This window comes from Octopus sinensis, linkage group LG2 (assembly GCF_006345805.1).
Source record: "Octopus sinensis linkage group LG2, ASM634580v1, whole genome shotgun sequence".
NCBI classification, from domain to species: Eukaryota; Metazoa; Mollusca; class Cephalopoda; order Octopoda; family Octopodidae; genus Octopus; species Octopus sinensis.
This window is the reverse complement of record NC_042998.1, coordinates 43,821,493-43,841,811: the sequence shown is the minus strand read 5'-3', so window position 1 is coordinate 43,841,811 and position 20,319 is coordinate 43,821,493. Positions and strand designations below refer to the sequence as shown.

At 33.4% G+C, this 20,319-nt stretch overlaps 1 protein-coding gene across 4 annotated transcripts in view; it reads right to left on the bottom strand.

Annotated features, from left to right (window-relative positions):
* Positions 1-2,391: 2,391 nt before the first annotated feature.
* LOC115232160 (innexin unc-9) overlaps positions 2,392-20,319 on the bottom strand; it is a 200,913-nt gene continuing 182,985 nt past the window's right edge. For 3 of the 4 annotated variants that reach the window (XM_036512776.1, XM_036512771.1, XM_036512780.1), the window contains 2 exons: positions 10,067-10,142; positions 2,392-3,877 (listed from right to left, as the gene is read on the bottom strand). In XM_036512776.1, coding sequence (XP_036368669.1) covers positions 2,671-3,877; positions 10,067-10,083 — 1,224 coding nt within the window. In that variant the 5' untranslated portion in view covers positions 10,084-10,142 and the 3' untranslated portion in view covers positions 2,392-2,670. The remainder of the gene's footprint in view (positions 3,878-10,066; positions 10,143-20,319) is intronic. The other variant, XM_029802005.2, reaches the window with a different exon arrangement.

Genomic DNA, 20,319 nt, shown 5'->3' with positions numbered 1-20,319 from the left:
ATTTTTAAAAAATATCTAGAAAAAAATTAATTAAACTGATAATTATATCTGGAGATTCCTTTTAATGGATTTGCTTTAAGTAATCCATACACATGCACATCAAACATACCTAGTTGAAACACGCACACACACACATAAACACATGTATTTATATACTTATACATACAAATAGTTATACATATATATTTATTCATATATATACATACATACACATATATATGTATGCGTGTTTTTTTAGTGTCCATGCTTTACGAGTATAGAATAGCAATTTTATATTTTGTTTAACGCCTGTTAAAAATTACCAACTCTTTGGGGAATTATTCCGAACAGTACATCTAACTATCAGCACCTCTTTTCCTCATGTCACAACACCAATGATCACCAGAACGTGAATGAAAATTGAAAACTTTATTAATTTATATAATTATGAAATTAATAAATTCACTCGTCCTGTATATGCGGTGAGTCAATATTGATATTTCACTATTTATTTGTTTGTTTCGTTTACCATATGCATTTTTTGATGCGTTTCAATTTTGTTCAGGTTTTAAATTATTTGAAATGTTTTGAAAGACTCTACAGTATGACTTTTGGTTTGGAAGCCTTGCGTAGTTTAAACCCTGAATATCTCATTTAACATTTGGGATGTCACAATTGCAGTTTTTAAGATACTACCATACAACAACGTCTGCTAATTGCACGAGATATGAAAAAAAAATTAGATAAATCAAAACAGTGTCAATCTTTTTCTAAAAACAAAACAAAAATCAATCTACAGTGTTTGTTTTTAGTCATTAATCTCCTTTTAGTTAAATATACTGGTGTTGGAAAATCCTTACAGGCTGTTCAATGTTGAAAAATTTCTTAATCTACTTTGTAATCTTTTGGAGAGGTTAATCATTTGATAATTGTTGTATTATCTCAGGTAATGATCTGTTCTTTATAGATATGTGTGTATGTATATATAATGTACATATATACCTATGTATATATAGATGTGTACACACATATATAAATATTACATGTAAACATACATACATATACATACATATATATATATACGTGTATATATATATATATATATATATATATATATATATATATACATATGTATGCATGTATACACACATATATGTATATAAGTATACACATAAATACATAATGCATAGCTCATTTTACCCAACAGATACATGTTGGAGACTTGAACCTGATGTTGTTTCATTTCTCATTAAGGTAACTTGAATTTAGTGGTATGTTATACACCTATACTGATGATTGACCGTTAAAAGACTTAAGTATCCTCTCAAAGTTTCCAAAAAGATCAGATATAGTTTTTCGTTTGATACAACTATCATCAACGTCATGAACATTAAATTGAATTTACTATTTAATATGTCGCGGAGTTTCCCTTTCTGATCTACCTTCCCTAAATCATAAGTTTCTTAGACACCATGGAGCGACCGAAATGCAAAACACCAAGGAAGTAGTACTACATTTTGGTCGCTTTATATATACGTGAGTGTATGTGTGTGTGTGTGTGTGTTTGTGTGTGTGAGTGTGTGTATATTATCTCCAACTATTATATAAGCAGTTTTATGATATGGTGAGAACATTTTACATACCTATGAATTAAAAATAATGTTCGATTATTCGATTTCACTTTTGAAATACCTTTCCCTTGAAACATATATCGATACCACTTGTAATAAATAAATATAAGTTATACAATTAACACTATAATTAAATATTATTTTCACATTACAGTTACACAAACGTCTTAGATGTAATACATTTTATATATATTTTTTAATGTAGATCTCTGAAACCTATTCTCGATGTCCTGCACATATTTAAACTGGACGGTGATTTGAAACAGTTTCAAAATCAACATTTCAAACATTAATTATTCAACTTTCGAACTTTATTTGATGTAGTTTGACCATTATGCTTCATCAACTCAATTTACTATTTAACTTCACGAGCAAAAGTATACATATTTACAACATATATACATATATATGTGTGTGTGCTTATATATATGTATATATATATATACATATTCATACATATATATGTTACTGTATGATTTATTATCTTGAATGGGTTACAGAGTTTAATGAGTTTATATGATATAAGTTCTGACTACTTAGGCCCTTCTTTGTTAAATTGTATTCCAAATTTACGCATTATTTATTATTTCTATTATTATTATTATTATTATTATTATTACTATTATTATTATTTTTATTATCACCATTATTATCATCATAGTCGTCATCATCGTCATCATCCTTATTATTTCATTATTATTATCTTTGCTAATGATATTATTATAATTATCTTTATTATCGCTGGGTTTTTTATGTTTTATATGTTTTGTTGATTTTGTACTTGCTTGGTGATGTTTTATTGTATTACTACTTAAAACACTCATGTCTTTAATTTTCCTTAAAAAGACTTTTTTTTTTCGACTCTGTTTAACCTGAAAATTTAATATCACAGAAAGAATTCACATTTTTGTTTTAAATTTTCATATAGATCCAATCCAAATATTTCTTTCTCTGCCACTTGAAGCCATTTCGAAGATGTTTTCCATTCCAATGCAGACATAGTGCTAGCTGTCTAATTTCATATAAGTTTTGGGACAGCTAACAGAAAAGCATATTTTGTTCATATCGATGGGCGACCAGTCTCTTCAGGTAAATCTTTTATAATATGTGGCTTATTTCTAAATATTCTCCATAGTTCCTGGACTAGGTCGGAGAGCACCATATCGTTAGAATTTTTGCTCACGAGTCGAAGAACGAATATCCCATCGTCTCGTAAATATTGATCAGCGAATCGTCTGGCCAGTTTCTTATCGGCTATTGTATGAATATTGTTGGTAATTTTTAAATATTTCTTTATATATTTTACACGATTTTGCCGAAATACAACACGGTATATCCAAAAAAGAAAGTTACCACTAGTAGCAGCCGAAATCAACACCAACCAAAACCAAATGAATATAAATATTTTCTCATTGAAAAGGTTGATCGGCAAGACACACTGAACAGTATAGCGATGGATATTTTGCAGCTGCCTGATTTGAAAATCGCAAAGAGTTACCCGAGGAAAGCGGTGCGATTCTCTCCATTCGTAGTTCTTTGCTAAATTTTCTACAACTTCAAAACCAAACATCGAATAAAAGTTGTGACCAAGAAAGGCATTTAGGATAAAAAACTGACTGTAAACATTTACTACATATAGCATCTTAATAAATAGATAGAATCCTGTTAAGTAAGTGCCTTCGCGTTTTCCACAAAAGAAACAGCAGAATTTGGCAATTTTCTGTCTGATACGCACAATAACATTCCAATGATATTCTCGATGTGTTTCGAGCCAACGGTCCATATAAATAGCAATGTGATGGATCGTTTGATCCCTTGTGACTGGTGATCCTATCTGTGTAGCTGCTGTGAGATCAACAATTTTCTCTAGGCTCACGCCAGATGCGCCATTGAATACACGCCAAATAATGCAAGGTATTTTAAACATAAGGGCCATAAAAAGAAGGATTATAGGGACCCACTGGTAGTAGTTGATTTCTTTTGATTCACGCCAGTGGATTTCACTTGGTATTACATCACGCATTGGTATATAATAGGTATTGGAAATCCAGCAATAGTACTTCGTATATGCAACAAATGCAGACGTGAACTCTGCCGGACACCAGCACTGGATCGGGTCACCGACATATTGGCCTGTACTAACAAAAATGCTGAACAATGCCAGTAGAAGGACTGTGTAAAGGTGGTTGCATCGATCTGCCCAGTCATCATCATTTGATCCCTTTAGCCGAGAGTAAGTTGCAAAACCTCCAAGTAATGAATTTAACCTGGAAGAAAAACGAAAACAGATATTCAATTTCATTCAACATTACGTATTTATGTTACCATACACATCTCTTTAAAATTACATCATTTAGTTGCTTCTATTGGCACTGGGGAGACCGAAGCATTATCATATTGAGTTCAAATCCCAGTGAGAAAACTTGCCTTTCATCTTTTTGGACTCGATAAAATAAAGTACCTTTCAAAACAGCTGCTTTTGTGTCTAAACCAAAGGCCATTATTATTATTATTATTATTATATTATTATTATTATTATTATTATTATTATTGTCGTTGTTATTATTAGATGAAGCTATTATATTATATAAGGATGTTGTTATTTGAATTAGTAACCGTATATTAATGATGCTTATTTTATCAATATAGAACAGATGAAAGGCAGAGGCATCTATTATTGGATTTGAAACCAGAATTTTTACTCTTTACTTACCGCCACTTGTACTTCTGGAATTAAGTGCCACACGCGTGAGAACAACGTTTGATATCTTTAAAAAATTCTAAGATATGATGAGTTTTCCGGAATTATAAAAGACGAAATGAAATTAAAAAGCTGTATATATATGAACATATACTTAGAACATTATTTGTTTAATTCTTCAACTAACCAGCGACAACGTGTCAATTTTTGCTTAAAACAATAGTGCAGTTTCCTTTTCAGAATACTTCTGTTTGATTTGCTTCCAGGTAGAAAGGAAAACTTTCGGGAAGGAACATGGTAAATGTTATTATGATCGGTGTGTTAATTATTATGATTTATCAAATGTGATACCTATCAAATGTTTTGGTTTTCAGTATGAGATATATAAGTTCCAAATGAAAATTTCCTTTGGCTGGCAGCATCCAAGAATTGGGAATTATAATCGACTTCCGTACATTTTTATTGCATGTGCTTACGTTAGAAATCAATGTGTTCGTGAGAAAGAGAGAGAGAGAGAGAGAGAGAGAGAGAGAGAGAGAGAGAGAGAGAGAGAGAGAGAGAGATGTTTGGGGAAGAGAAGGGGCGAGAAAGAAAGAGTGACGGATTGCGGAATCGTTAGAGCGCCGAACAAAATGTCTAGTGCTAAAATGCTGCATTTCTACGATCTGAATTAAAATTCATATAGGGGTCATTTTTTATATTTCTTTTGTGTATATAAGCAACTCTTCCCTAAAATTTAACATTGCACCTAACCTAGAAATCAACATACGTATATGTGTTTGCATATATATATATATATATATATATAATATATATATATATATATATATGATCTTCCCTTCTATCTGAATGACTGTGTTTTTGTGACAGTTGAACCTTGCAGAGTGAAATATTACAAGGCATATTTATAATGTATGATAAAAGTATGAGATATATTGAGACAAGGAAAATATCATATTCTGTTTATGGAGGTTCAGGTACATTCATAGCCCCATTTTCCTCACCTGCTGAGAACTTACCATCCAGTGTCCGCTACAACGCTAATCTGATGATGCCTAACAGGACGCAAATAAGAAAGACATGTATATCAATTGTGCTACTTGAAGATCTGTGGCATACTGCTGTCCTTTGATTCCAGATATGGCCTGTTAACTTTCTGTTTTGATTTTGTCTACGTGCTTAAAATTAAAATGGGAATTGGTGTATATATTTGACACAGACCACTACATTTCTTTCGGTTCCATTAGCTTGGGTAACGAAGGTGAGACTAGTCCTTATATTTGAATGTCTGGTGTAATGGGTAAGTATCTGGGTTCTTAAAGCTGCAGTTTCGAGCAGGCCCCTTGGCTGGCTTCATAGGTAATAATTTTCTCTATAAACATTGACGTTAAGAAGCATTCAAGAGACATTGCCTGAAAGTTTTATACACACCTATATATATATATATATATGGAGAGAGAGAGAGAGAGAGAGAGAGAGATACTGATATATATATATATATATATATATAATATATATATATATATATATATATATAGATATATATATATATATAGATAAATAGATATATACATATATATAGATATATAGATAGATAAATACATAGATATATACATATATATATAATAATTAATCAATATAGGGAGGCAAAAAAATTTTGTAGAATTCTTTTGCCTCCAGCGGCCTAGTGGGAAAAAATTAAATAGTCATAAACCATTTTTAAGTTCAATATCACAATCAAGGAACGGCCATAATAGGCCATTCACCCACTAGAAATAACAGCCAAAAAGCTTCAACCGCAAAATAACTAGTAGACGAAACGGTGCATCGTATAAGGAATTTCAGGGTAAATGTTTTTTTAATTTTCTCCTGGTTTACAGAATTAATGTTATTTTGCGGTTGAAGCTTTTTGGCTGTTATTTTAGTGGGTGAATGGCCTATTATGGCTGTTCCTTGATTGTGATATATATATAATATATATAAATACATATATATATATAGATATACATATATGTATATATACATATATACATATATATATATACATATATACACATATATATATATTTATATATATATGTATGTATGTATGTATGTATGTATGTATGTATGTATGTATACACATGTACACATATACATACACAAGGGCATATGCTCATATCACTACCACAACTATAATGAAATCTAGATAACTGCGTGTTCAATCAGAACTAATCAACTTTAATGAACTTCAGAATAATTATAAAACATCAATCTTTGATATGTATAAGAAAGTATTCATGGAAAAGGAAAAAGAAAAAAAAAACGATTTTCAGTAATGTTCTTCATTATATTTCCTGAATTGATAATATAATTTCAGTGAATAATATTTGTTTTTACTTCGAAATATCCGCCGTGAAAAGAGCCTGTTCTGGAAAGTTCGATTTCTATATGTATAAATAAATATAAAGTGTTTGCAGAAAGCTATTCACAAAATTTGCAGTGTTATGTTTAAATAGTACAAATACCAAAGACATTCCATTGATGCAAATATTTAGATACGAAACTGGGTAACAGGGAGTATGATATCTATAGAAATGTGAAAAAATACAACCTATTTTCTTAACATTTTTAGGATATTTTAAATGCGGCTGGATAAAAACTTAAAGGGATAACTGTCTAATATTAGCAACGTTCGTAATATGCAAGGATGGCGGTGTATCGAAGGGGAAGCTATGTGATGTAAAATAATGCACATATAAAATATTTGAAGGCGATGTTTTATAATTACATACATCAGATATATCCTTGGTTGTAGCAGTCAGTGCTGGATTTTAATGAGTAATTAGCATGCAGCATAGCTATAGAAAATGTGGATAACTACCGATAATAATACAAGGGCAATGTTAGAATGTAATAGGATACTTTCCTGATGAAACAATGATAAATCAGCAAGATACTGAAGGTTACAAATATTTAGGCCTGATAGATGTAGATAAGATAAAGAAAACTGGCATCACGAAACTATTTAAAGACAAACTTAGGGGATGAAGATATTATTAGAGGAATAGTCTGTTTTTCAAGTGGAATAGAAATTCTTTTGATGAAAAGAACTGGAATTTATTTCTGAAGGTTGTGTCAATAGTGCGTGGGAGATTAATGAAGCTGAAATATGAATAGTGTATATTGATTAAAGCAATTCATTACCGTAAAGAGAATACTTGAATTGTCTCAGTACATACACATATATATGCATACATATATGTATGTATGTATATATATATATGTGTGTGTGTGTGTATGTATATATATATATATATATATATATATATATATATATATATATATACATACACCATCACCGCTATTTGATCTGATTAATTTGGCACCACAGGTATATATATATATATATATATAATATATATATATCGAATAGCGCTGATGGTGATTAAAAGATCCCAAAACTAATAAGTGATCTGATGGCGTGTGTCTTAAATAACCCTTGACCGCTACGTTTACATCTTGGTCTTTTCGTGCACCCTAATTTCTAAGTCTGATAGAAGTGACAGAAGAGGCGGAGCGCCATAGAACTGGTGCTCTGGTGACTGGAACTTGCCAGCCTAGGAAGGCAATTAATCTATGAGGTGGCAAACCTGATTATTTCAAATCTTCACTACTTCGCAGTGGCGCCTAGTTGTTGCAGTGTCACTGATGTCAAACTGTATTGGTCTTTGCCTTCTCCATGGATAAAATCGGTGGTATGGAGAGGGGAGGCTGGTATGCATGGGCGACTGCTGGTCTTCCACAAGCAACCTCACTCAGACTTGTGCCGCGGAGGGGAACTTTCTAGGTGCAATCGCATTCATGACTGAAGGGGTTCTTTATACTTTACTCTTTATATATATATATATATATATATATATATATATATATATATATATATATATTATATATACTATAATGTGTGTGTGTGTGTGTGTGTGTGTTGGTGTGTGTGTGTGTGTGTGTATGTGTATGTGTGTGTGTGTGTGTGTGTGTGCTGCTTATTCGCTTGTATCAATATTTGGACTTCGGCCACGCTGCTGCAGCAGAAACTTAAATGTTTCAGTCGAACGAATTAATTGCAATATTGATTTCTTAAAGTCCATTACTTATTGAATCGTCTCTGTAACCGAACTGCTATAACACAGGGACCAAAAGCAACAACAGTTGTCAAATGGTGGACAGGGATAAACACAAAGAAACGCGTGCTTTCAAATTCAATAACGTGGCCTTGGTCAGCCGGTGCTATATGTAGATGAAGGCACTTTCTCAAGGTACTGTGCAGTGAGACTGAACACAAAACCACGTTATGCTTGCGCATCAAAGAAACTACTGCTACTCTGTCGGTTACGAGGACGAGGGCTCCAGTCTGATCGTGAAATTAAGGTGTAAGTGGCTGAGCACTCCACAGACATGCGTATTCTTAAAGTAGTTCTCATGAAGATTCATGATGACACTGAATATGACAAAGCAGGCTCTTTGAAATACAGATACTACTCATTTTTGCCGGCTGAGTGAACTGGACCAACGAGAAATAAGGGGTCTTGCTCAAAGACACAACGTTCCATCGGAAGTCGAATTTAAAGCCTTACAACCATTAATCGGATACCCTAACCACAAAGCCACGCGCATTGACTTCTTCCATCAGCATCAAATCCAACCATGGATGTGATACTGATGAAAGAGCTATGACTCTTGAAATATGCATATACACCAATTATCTACTTTTTCTTTCTTCGATTGCATTGTTTACACTGGTGTGTTCACTTAAGATATGTCACAACTTGCAATGCTGGCTCTGAATTCTACAAGAAATCTATAAACTTAAAAGGGAATATACACACACACACACACACACATACACACACGCACACATATATGTGTGTGTCGATTCAGTTTTAAGTGGATATATGTGTGTGCATATACATGTACATATACATATACATACATCCCGAAGAAACAGCTCAGATTGACTTCCGCTAAAGCAAGAATCCGCTATAGTATCTACTATCATTTATAAAACAAGGGTTGCTTTTGAAATATTTCCTATGCTAGATATCCAATCTCGGACTGCGCTTAAAAGAGGATGACAGTTCATTTAAAGGCGACAGGTAGAAAAAGCTCAAGATGCTGGTGAAAGTAGAATGGTGAATATGAAACTAGGGAATATCGTAAAGAAGGTGCCAACAATACAATATGAACAATGAATTTGGCCCCTGATAGGTGGAAAAAGACCCTTTTGACGGCGCCATTAAAGGAGATATTAGATTATTCCATTACAGTTGCTGCCAAGAGTAAGTGTCCACTTGAAAGTATATTTCTGGCCTATAACTGCATTATGTGAGTAAGCCCATTCACTCAGTCCACACCCACTTTTCAACAAATTTACTGCAGAACGGTTTATCTTTTATCCCTATTTTCCTCTCGTAGGAAAAACTGAAGAAACCGCCGAGAGCTTTGGCGTGAATCAAATTGACTAGACTTCTTTTACTATACTCAGTAAGGGAAGCAATCTTCAGGATGGATTCGACCGAAAGTCAGATCTCATTTTTACTGATGATGTTTATGACGGTGAAGAGGTGGATGAGAATGATGAGAAAGAGAATTGCTTTGCTCTAATTTGGCTTTAGGTGGTAGGGAAAGGATACTGAGCACCTATAAATAATACTTATTTTTTTAACAAACGTGCACCACAAGGAGCGTGAACATATGTTGCATGTGTTCCATTACTTACGCTAAAAAGTCAGCCATTTCATATGTTTGGCTGCTGCAGAGTAACTAGAGCTGACATACCAAATAGAAAAAGGTCTCTGAAAGAAAATTGACATATAAATATCAACAGTTAAACAAGACAATGGATACAAAAATGCATTTATTCTTAAAGATAGCTGTTTCGAAAATTATCCGTTTACATTTTCCTTTCAATTGAGAGTGTAAGTTCATTCAAAAGATATCCCAATATTTTTTTCTCTTTTCTAAGACATCAATTTCGTTTCGCGATTATGAGAGGACACAATACGCACATATGGATGCTTTAAATAGAATAGATTCTAAATATGTTCAGAAAATTTAATTTATAGATTTGTTATTCAGTTTACTTTGGATTGTAGATTTTATCGTGAAATTTGATCGCGACTGTAGAAAATACATTCATTTTGAAAATGAAGAGAGAAAAATACTCTTCCTTTGTACGTATATGCAAATAGGAAAAAGGTCTTAGAGGGCGATAAAGAAGTAGAAATGATTCAAATTATGAATTTTAGTTAATAATAGAATTGTATCGTTACTAATATACCGTATAAAAGTATTTATCTTACGTTTCATTTTACTGTAACCCTATTCTTATGGGAAATCTTTTGAACATAAACCTGAATTCTATTTGTGATTGATATTCTACAGAAATATAAAATGAATTATATTAAATAAAAACAGTATATAATAAAAATCGATCTTATAAAATTTAATTTACGACGAAATATTTGAACTAGGTAGAGTTATACATTTATATATACATGTGTGCGCACGTGGGTATGTACGTAAATACATAACACATGCATACATACTTACATACATATATATATGTATGTATATATATGTATATATCTATAAAAACACACATACATACACATACACACACACACATACACACACTCAGTAAACCTAGGTCCGCTGAGAATAGCATATTTAATCAAATTATATGTTGTAGTCACTATCAACTATACCAATATATGTGCGATACAGCGACGCATCTCTGCACATCGTGTTCCCCATATTTTATAATAATGAATTATAATATTAATATTAATTTCATATCTATCTATCTATCTATCTATCTATCTATCTATCTATCTATCTATCTATCTATCTATCTATCTTTCTATCCATCCATCCATCAATGTATGCACGCATGTATGTATGTATGTATGTATGTATGCATGCATGCACGTATCTATCTATCTATCTATCTATCTATCTATCTATCTATTTATCTATCTATCTATCTATCTATCAATATATCTATATAATTATATATATATATATATATATATATATGAAGGGGTACCCAAAAGTAACAGGAAACGTTCTCTGTGGGACAAGCCCATAGTAGTTCAAGCTACCTATTTCTTTATTACCCACAAGGGGTTAAACACAGAGAGGACAAACAAGGACAGACAAACGGATTAAGTCGATTACATCAACTCCAGTGCGAAACTGGTACTTAATTTATCGACCCCGAAAGGATGAAAGGCAAAGTCGACCTCGGCGGAATTTGAACTCAGAACGTAACGACAGACGAAATACCGCTGTGCATTTCGCCCGGCGCGCTAACGTTTCTGCCAGCTCGCCTTGAAACCATTTGATCAGACCCCCAAGTATCAGTCTGCCGACAGGCGTCGTCCTGTGTGGTTGTACTGCCATGTGGTGCATCGTTGATTTGCAATGCTTCTCCACTGTCCGTCGATTTTTGCGATGGCTGAATCGAAGAAACAGTGGGCCTCCCTGAAATTCTGTTACTGCTGGGGAAGACGGTGTGAGAAAATGGTTAAGCAATAGTTATTCTAGATAAGATATGAAATAGAGAGTGAATTGGAGGAATGAAAATAGATGTGAGATATGCAAGGACATTGTATCTTCAATTCCATTATTTAGGCAGAAAGGTATACAGATAAGATTCTGTACCTTGTGATTAAGTTCCAATAGTATTTAAAATTGGTCACTCCAAGCATAGAGTTTGTAAACGGTGTTATTGAATCGAGGGCTTTTATGAAGTGACTAAAAAATGGGGAATGAGTTTGTAAGGTCACATCAAAAACAGTAAGAGAGGAAAAAAGAAACCAAGAAATGCGGGGAGAGAGATAATAGAGAAATGAAGAGGGGGAAGGTGTATTGGTTAGTGGTCAGTCGGGATAAATTGATATAAGGAATGTGAAGGTGAGGGTGATAGAGAGAGAAAGATATGAAAGTGTCAAGAGATGAGAGAATAAAGAGTAAAGGAGTGTCAGGTAGAACGAATGAGGTGAGGGTGACACCGAAAGAAAGATATGAACGTGTAAAAAGATGAGAGGGTAAATAGTAAAGGAGTGTCAGGTATATTGTGACAGAGCCTAAGTGAGAGGCAGAGAGAGGGGGTAGGGATAGTAAAATGGTGGAATGAAGAATTGAGGAATATAGGTTAGGTTACTTAGAGGACAGGTCAGTGCTTAGTAGTAGAATAATATATATATGTGAAGATGTAGACACATGCATATATTAAACATTTATATAGATATTTATACATATCAACACCTACACATACAACACGTACTCATATATATATGTACACGCACACCCATATATACGTGTATCTGTATGTATTATCACCCTTGCATACGCAGGTATATACAGCTTGCACACATACATACACAGACATACACGTACATACGTACACAGGCATATACAAACAAATACAATTAATGATTGTGATAGTCAGGTATGAAAGAGGAATTAGATAAGGATTAGGAGTTAAAATGCAGATTTATTAAGCTATTGGGATTACCTAAGGTGTGTTATGGAAATATACTGTATGGTCATTTAGGCATTTGGGTTTGCGGTAGAATTTAAATGTGTGAAAAAAGGGGTGGTTTCATGTGCTTAGGTCCTCATTATGTTTATTTAGCAGTGTTGGAGAGTTGTGCTTTAATATGTGAAGAGCCTCCTTCAGGCAAAGCTTGCAGATTGAGCGTTGACATCGGTAGAGAAGCCCTGAGTCCAGTATGGACCATGATAAAGTATAGCGTATATTTGTATTTTTGAGATGATGTATGTGGTTGGCGAGTGTTGTAGATTTACTATGTTTCTCGTATCTAAAAGAATGGGGGTGAGCGACATATCGCCGAGTACTTGGTTGTAATATGGTGCGTGATTATTGAAAAATTCCTCAGTGGAAGAGAGGTCGGATATGCAGGTTGAGATGTCCTTGATTATGTTATCGAAAGTGGATCTGTGGTGATTGGAGTGGATGTTAAAATATTTAAGCGGCTTTCCCAACAAATTGAATACATCCATAACACCAGGCTCAAAGAATATATACCTCAAATCTCATCTCAAACACGCACCAACCATCACAATCACAACCAGCCACACACACTTGTTGGTGGAACCCTAGAAGGTCTTACAAATAGCCAACCTAGACCTCCCCACAAATACATTTAACATTAGGTCAAAAACTAAAAGAACTACAACTGCTAAAACAACAGGCCTTGCCAGTCACCTCCATTCTCCAAAAATATAGATAGCACTCCTTTATCTAAAAACATACATAGCACTACTCCCAGAAACACTAAAAAAGCTGCGGACGCTCTATTCTGTGGTACACACCCTCATTCTCGCTTAGCGTTAAAAACTTAGCTAAATCATTCTGCCTAAATAACGGATCTGAAGATACAATATCCCAACATATCTCACATCGATTTTCATTCTTCCACTTCACTCTCTATTTCATATCTTATCTAGAATAACTATTGCTTAACCATTTCCTCACACCGTCTCCGATGAAGGGATATATAAAATATCCAGGAAACAGATGTAAGACCTTCTATTTACAAATGTTCTGAAATCTTTACAGCCTTAGATTTTTATCTCATTCTGTTAATTTTTTTATATATACACATGCAGACATATGACCTACGTTATACTCCTCATTCGCATAATCACCGAACCTGGAGCTTAACTATAACACTTACTCAACATTACCTGATACCTTTGGGTTTTCTTGACACCATTACCTCTCATAACCTCAATATATATATATATATATAGACATATGCGCGCACGAACACACAACATATATATATATATATATATATATATATATATATATATATATGACACTAAGTGTGCTAGAAATAAGAGCTGCCTACATCATCATTATTATTATTATTATTATTATTATTATTATTATTACTATATATATATAAAGCAGTCCTGGAACTCTTGCGAAATTATGCCTTTTAACGCCTCGTCATGGTATTTTTTCTTCCTTACAATTTTTGGTTGTTCTCTCTTTTTTTCTTACCTCATTTTCTTTCTTTTCACGGAAGTCCATGTTCGAAATTTTTGAAAATGCTCGTTTCCTTTCCTATTAGTGTGAGCTTAATTAGAACACGAACCTTACTTTATTTTATCATTCGTGGTGCTATCCTCCTGTTTTATCTGTCTCTCAAATCTCATATTTTATCTCTTTCTGTATTAATGTATGTACGTATGTATGTATGTATGTATGTATGTGTGTGTGTGTATGTATGTATGTATGTATGTATGTATGTATGTAGGTAGGTAGGTAGGTAGGTAGGTAAGTATGTTAGTAGGTAGGTAGGTAGCTAGGTAGGTAGGTAAGTAGGTAGTTAGGCAGGCAGTTAGGTAGGTATGCATTTCGGTAGGCGGATATTAAAAAGCTATGTACCCAACTATTAATATAGTAATATAAATAATATATATATACGCATATATACATACATATATGTACATACTTACATATATATGTATATATACATGCATATATGGGCACATGACATCACAGCACGTAAACAACATGAAATACGAAATACGAAAACATGAAATATGAATGTTTTTGTGAACAACGAAAGAAACAAATGGAAAACAAGACATGCAACATGAAGAACGACCCTTCATCAGTTGCCGGCTGTTTTCCTGTTCCATATTTCGAGCAATTCACGACAAGATTCGCCTTCGACAAAACAGTTGCTCCCGCAAAGCAAATTAAAAGAAATTTGGGGTTTTGCGGAGGGTCAAAGTTGGTAACAACAACAGGACAGTCAAAACAAACAGAAAGGGCTGCTAAGCCTAAACGAGGTGAGGTGGCGAATCAGAAGGAAAGGCCGGTGGTCACGTACGAGCAACGACACAGCAAAGTAGGAAGTGTGACGGAGAGAGAGAGAGAGAGAGAGACAGAGAACGGCGAAGGGGAGAGGAAAAGAATTAGAGAAAGGATGATAGAGAATAAAACGAAAGCGGGAGAAGGGGAGATAAAAAGAATTAGAGAAAGGAAGAGAGAGGAAACGAAAGAGCGTGCAGTCACTAGTATAACGTATTTTATCATGTTTTTTAGTAAAAAATACTGCATAAATTATATACTACGTTTTAGAAATTACACTAATATCGTTAATGTTCCAAGTGAACAAATATTTAGTAATACGTGTCATTCAGGATAAACGCACATATACATACATGTATATGTATTCATCCCTGGATATATATATGTATATATATATATATATATATATATAGGACAATAAAACATTCGGACAGATAGGCGATACAAAGGCAGACAGACAAAAAAAAGACGGGTCATCTGTGGCCTTCTTTCCTCAGTCACGTATACCAGAAGTCCTTAGTGTTTCGGGCAGTTACACTTGAGACAGCTCGATCTGGTTGCCCCCAAAAGAGTCTAAGCTAAGAGCATTATATATATATATATATATATTTCAACAATCAAGGAACGGCCATAATAGGCCATTCACCCACTAGAATAACAGCCAAAGCTTCAACCGCAAATAAAAGTCAATTCCGTAAACAGGAGAAAATTTAAAACATTTACCCTGTAATTTCTTATACGATGCACCGTTTCGTCTGCTGTTTAATGGTAAACTAACCTGATTAAATTAAATCAAGCCAATCTTCCATAGGCCCTCAGATTCTTCAGTAAGAAATAGCCACAAGTCGGAACAGATATTTTCACGAGGCATTTCCGACCCTGCCAAGTTAATATCTGACCTAAAATTTTCAAATCATCGCACTCGCGCCAAATTTATCGGCAGCAAATAAATATAAGCCGTCGATTCCATTACGGAATTAACAGAAAATTCATAATTAATCAATTATGGTGGCAAAAAAAAATTTTGTAGAATTTTTTTTGCCACCAGCGGCCTAGTGGGAAAAAATTAAATAGTCATAGACCATTTTTAAGTTCAACATCAACAATCAAGGAACGGCCATAATAGGCCATTCACCCACTAGAAATAACAGCCAAAGCTTCAACCGCAAATAAATTTTTTCCCACTAGGCCGCTGGTGGCAAAAAAATTCTACAAAATTTTTTTTGCCACCCTATATTGATTAATTATGAATTTTCTGGTTAATTCCGTAATGGAATCGATGGCTTATATTTATTTGCTGCCGATAAATTTGGCGCGAGTGCGATGATTTGAAAATTTTAGGTCAGATATTAACTTGGCAGGGTCGGAAATGCCTCGTGAAAATATCTGTTCCGACTTGTGGCTATTTCTTACTGAAGAATCTGAGGGCCTATGGAAGATTGGCTTGATTTAATTTAATCAGGTTAGTTTACCATTAAACAGCAGACGAAACGGTGCATCGTATAAGAAATTACAGGGTAAATGTTTTTTAAATTTTCTCCTGTTTACGGAATTTACTTTTATTTGCGGTTGAAGCTTTGGCTGTTATTTCTAGTGGGTGAATGGCCTATTATGGCCGTTCCTTGATTGTTGATGTTGAACTTAAAAATGGTCTATGACTATTTAATTTTTTCCCACTAGGCCGCTGGTGGCAAAAAAATTCTACAAATTTTTTTTTTTTTTTTTTGCCACCCTATATTGATTAATTATATCTCTCTCTATATAAACGGCAGTTTGTCTGTGCGTTTTCTGTGTGTCTGTTTTCTCGTACCCTCACCTGACCACGGCTTTTCAACACCGATCTGATGAAACTTGACACACACATAGCCCAATGTCATAATTCAAAACTAACGCAGCGAAAATTTTGAAAAGTTCCCCCAGTTCTGAAAAAGATCGATAATTCGACATGGGGTCGAATTTCAGAAACCCAAACCACAGACCGTCTAGGGGACGCAACTCCACCTTTTTTAACTGTCAAAAAAAATTTACCATAATTTTTTCCATTTTTTCTATTTTTTGGCTATAACTCTCTAAATATGCTTTATAGTTATTTCCCTTACAAACCTGAGCAACGCCGGGCGATACTGCTAGTATATATATATATATATATATATATATATTCACACCATGTTTTTCATCGTTTAGCTGTTTTATTTGACTGTAGCTATGCTGGGACAGTGCCTTGAAGGATTAGTCAAACAAATCTACCCCAGGACTTGCTTCCTTTAGTTTTCCTCTATCAGATCCACTCACATGGGTTTGGTCGGCCCGAAGTTATAGTAGAAGGTGCCACACAGTGGGACTGAACCAGAATCATGTGGGTGGTTAGGAAGCTAGCTTCTTACCACACAGCCATTTATATATATGTCAACAATAATCTGGTGATAAAGTTAAGATGAAACTATTGTATTATGCAATAAAGCATGTTTGCTCAATTCAATCCACCTGTTTGCGTATTATATATATAAGAGTATAATTGATATCCAGACGTTATTATCCATGTTGTGATGTGTTAAACTAAATATTGTGTAAACAAACATTATCCATCCTCAGCTGCTTGAAACAGAAAGGAACGACATTAGTTCTTCAGGCCTGCAAGTTCATTAACTGTAAAATGAACTATGTCATGCTTCTTAGAATAGCATCTCCTCACCTGCTTCTTAATTTACTCCGTATAATTGTCTCTATAATATAAATATGCTCAGCTAACTACTAACTAACGTTGTTTGACATTTCTGTCTCCTCATTAATTCCATGCTCACAGTCACCAACTTTGCTGTTTGGTATGATTTAATGAGATGCTTCCGAAATAATGAAAACATATGTACAATAAGATTATGAATTAATTCAAAGTGAGTCAGACTCAGGATCACGAGAATTCTTCTTCCCTGAGTGGAATAATCTTGTAAATCTAATCATATGTGTCAACCTGAATTATAACATTCTTTCTGTTGAAGGACACCTCATATAATGTTTACAGTAGACGTAACTCTTAATAAGATTAACTGAAATTTAAATGATTCAAATGAAGTCAGCGTTTAATACTATTTTTCAAGAGTTCATTTATGCATTAAAATATGCCGAACCTGTGAGAATTCTATCAAATATTTATGTTTCTTCCTTTCTATTGAAATGAACTCTTTTCTATTAAAGTGAATACGTACAAAGTAACATAATCCAAATTAAGGTTCTCTTGCCTAGTCAAACATAATTTCTATTCCAATAAAGCTTTATTTCATACCATCATACCATTCTGAAAATTTTGCCCATATTTTTCTTATGATCAGCAACCATTGGTTTATTATCGCGGGTTTTAAAGACTGTAACTCTCTCAACGTTCTCTAAAATGTTCAAAATTAATAAACTGAATTTTTACATATCTAAAACTTTTCAAACAAGCTGCTTATTATTACACAGAATTATAAATACATATTTATAATTTTTTCCTGTATTGTATTTATTTGATTCTTCTATGGTAGATTAAACTTAAACTTGTTATTAGACAGAATATTGACTCTGGTTTCCTAACAAGCAATTCTCAATGTAATTTAATAGCATTAGATCGGTGAGAAATGATAAATATATCTCTGTTGAGAGTAGAATCGGTTCGATATTAATTTTCAAGACTGACAGAGTAATTTATGTTAGAAAGACTTCGTCAATATTCTCTTTTCTTTCTAAAGTATGAATAGAAACAAGCAAGCAAACAAACAAACAAACAAAGTAAATAAATAAATAAAAATGTTAGAGAAAAATCATTAAAGTAATAATGTATTTTAACTATTTTGTTTTAACACGTCAATACAGATACTGTTCTTCTCTAAATATATTCTATCATTCCTACATGAATATAAATGATTTAGCCAAATCGATGTATGTCACTGTGGTTACATTGAAACTGCTGTAAAGTAATTGTTATTAAATATTAGTACTCGTCTTCTCCCGCCTTTTGCCACGTCTGCTGTCAATAAGTCAATAGAGCAAGAATAACAGAACTTAGTCGCATGACAACTAAACCTGTATCCTCCATTACGATGCAATTTTCTTGTAATATTTTATAAGTTAGTCTATATATAGTAATTAAAACCATATCGTTAAACGCTTGTTACAGTGCTTAACTAAATTCACTGTCAATAAGAAAATTGTTTACATAAATCGGTAATATAAAGGAAACTTATTTTTATATCGTTGTTACATTAGTATAATAACTAATAACATCAAAATTACTATTTCCAGATAAATATCGAGATCGTCAAACAGATATAATATTGTAAATAGGAAATGGTAAACGTAAATAAGCAAATAACAGCTATAAACGAAGAATTATGAAGACAAAAAATCATTGCAGATTAAAAACTCAGTGCATAAAATAGGAAATCAATCAGAAATAGATATTCTGTATACAATAAGTATGACAGGAAACGATAATCAGAAATAAATGATCGTAAATTAATATAATGTTGAAGACATAATCGAATTATATAACTCTAAGAAATGTTTTGTCTAATGGTTATTTTATTTGTCAGGATATTAGTAAGTGATTGATTTATTTTGAATGGAGACCTTTTTATTATTCCATCTTATATTTCATTGAAATATAATATATATATATATATATATATATATATATATATATATATATATAGGCGCAGGCGTGACTGTGTGGTAAGGAGATTGCTTCACAACTGCATGGCCCCGGGTTCAGTCCCACTGCGTGTCACCTTGGGAAAGTGTCTTTAACTATAGCCTAGGGCCGACGAAAGCTTTGAGTGAATTCAGTAGACGGCAAATGAAAGAAGCCAGTCGTATGTCGTACATATATATCTATACATATACATACATATATATATATATATGTGTGTGTGTGCGTGCGTGTGTGAGTGTGTGTGTGTGTATGTGTGTGTGTGTATGTGTGTGTGTGTGTGTGTGTGTGTGTGTGTGTGTGTGTGTGCTTGTCTTTGTGTCCGTGTTTGCCCACTGCCCCATCACCACTTGACAACCGGTGGTTTTAGCAGTTCGATAGAGACAGCTAGAATAAGTACTAGGCTCAAGAAATAAAAACCCTTGAAGATAGA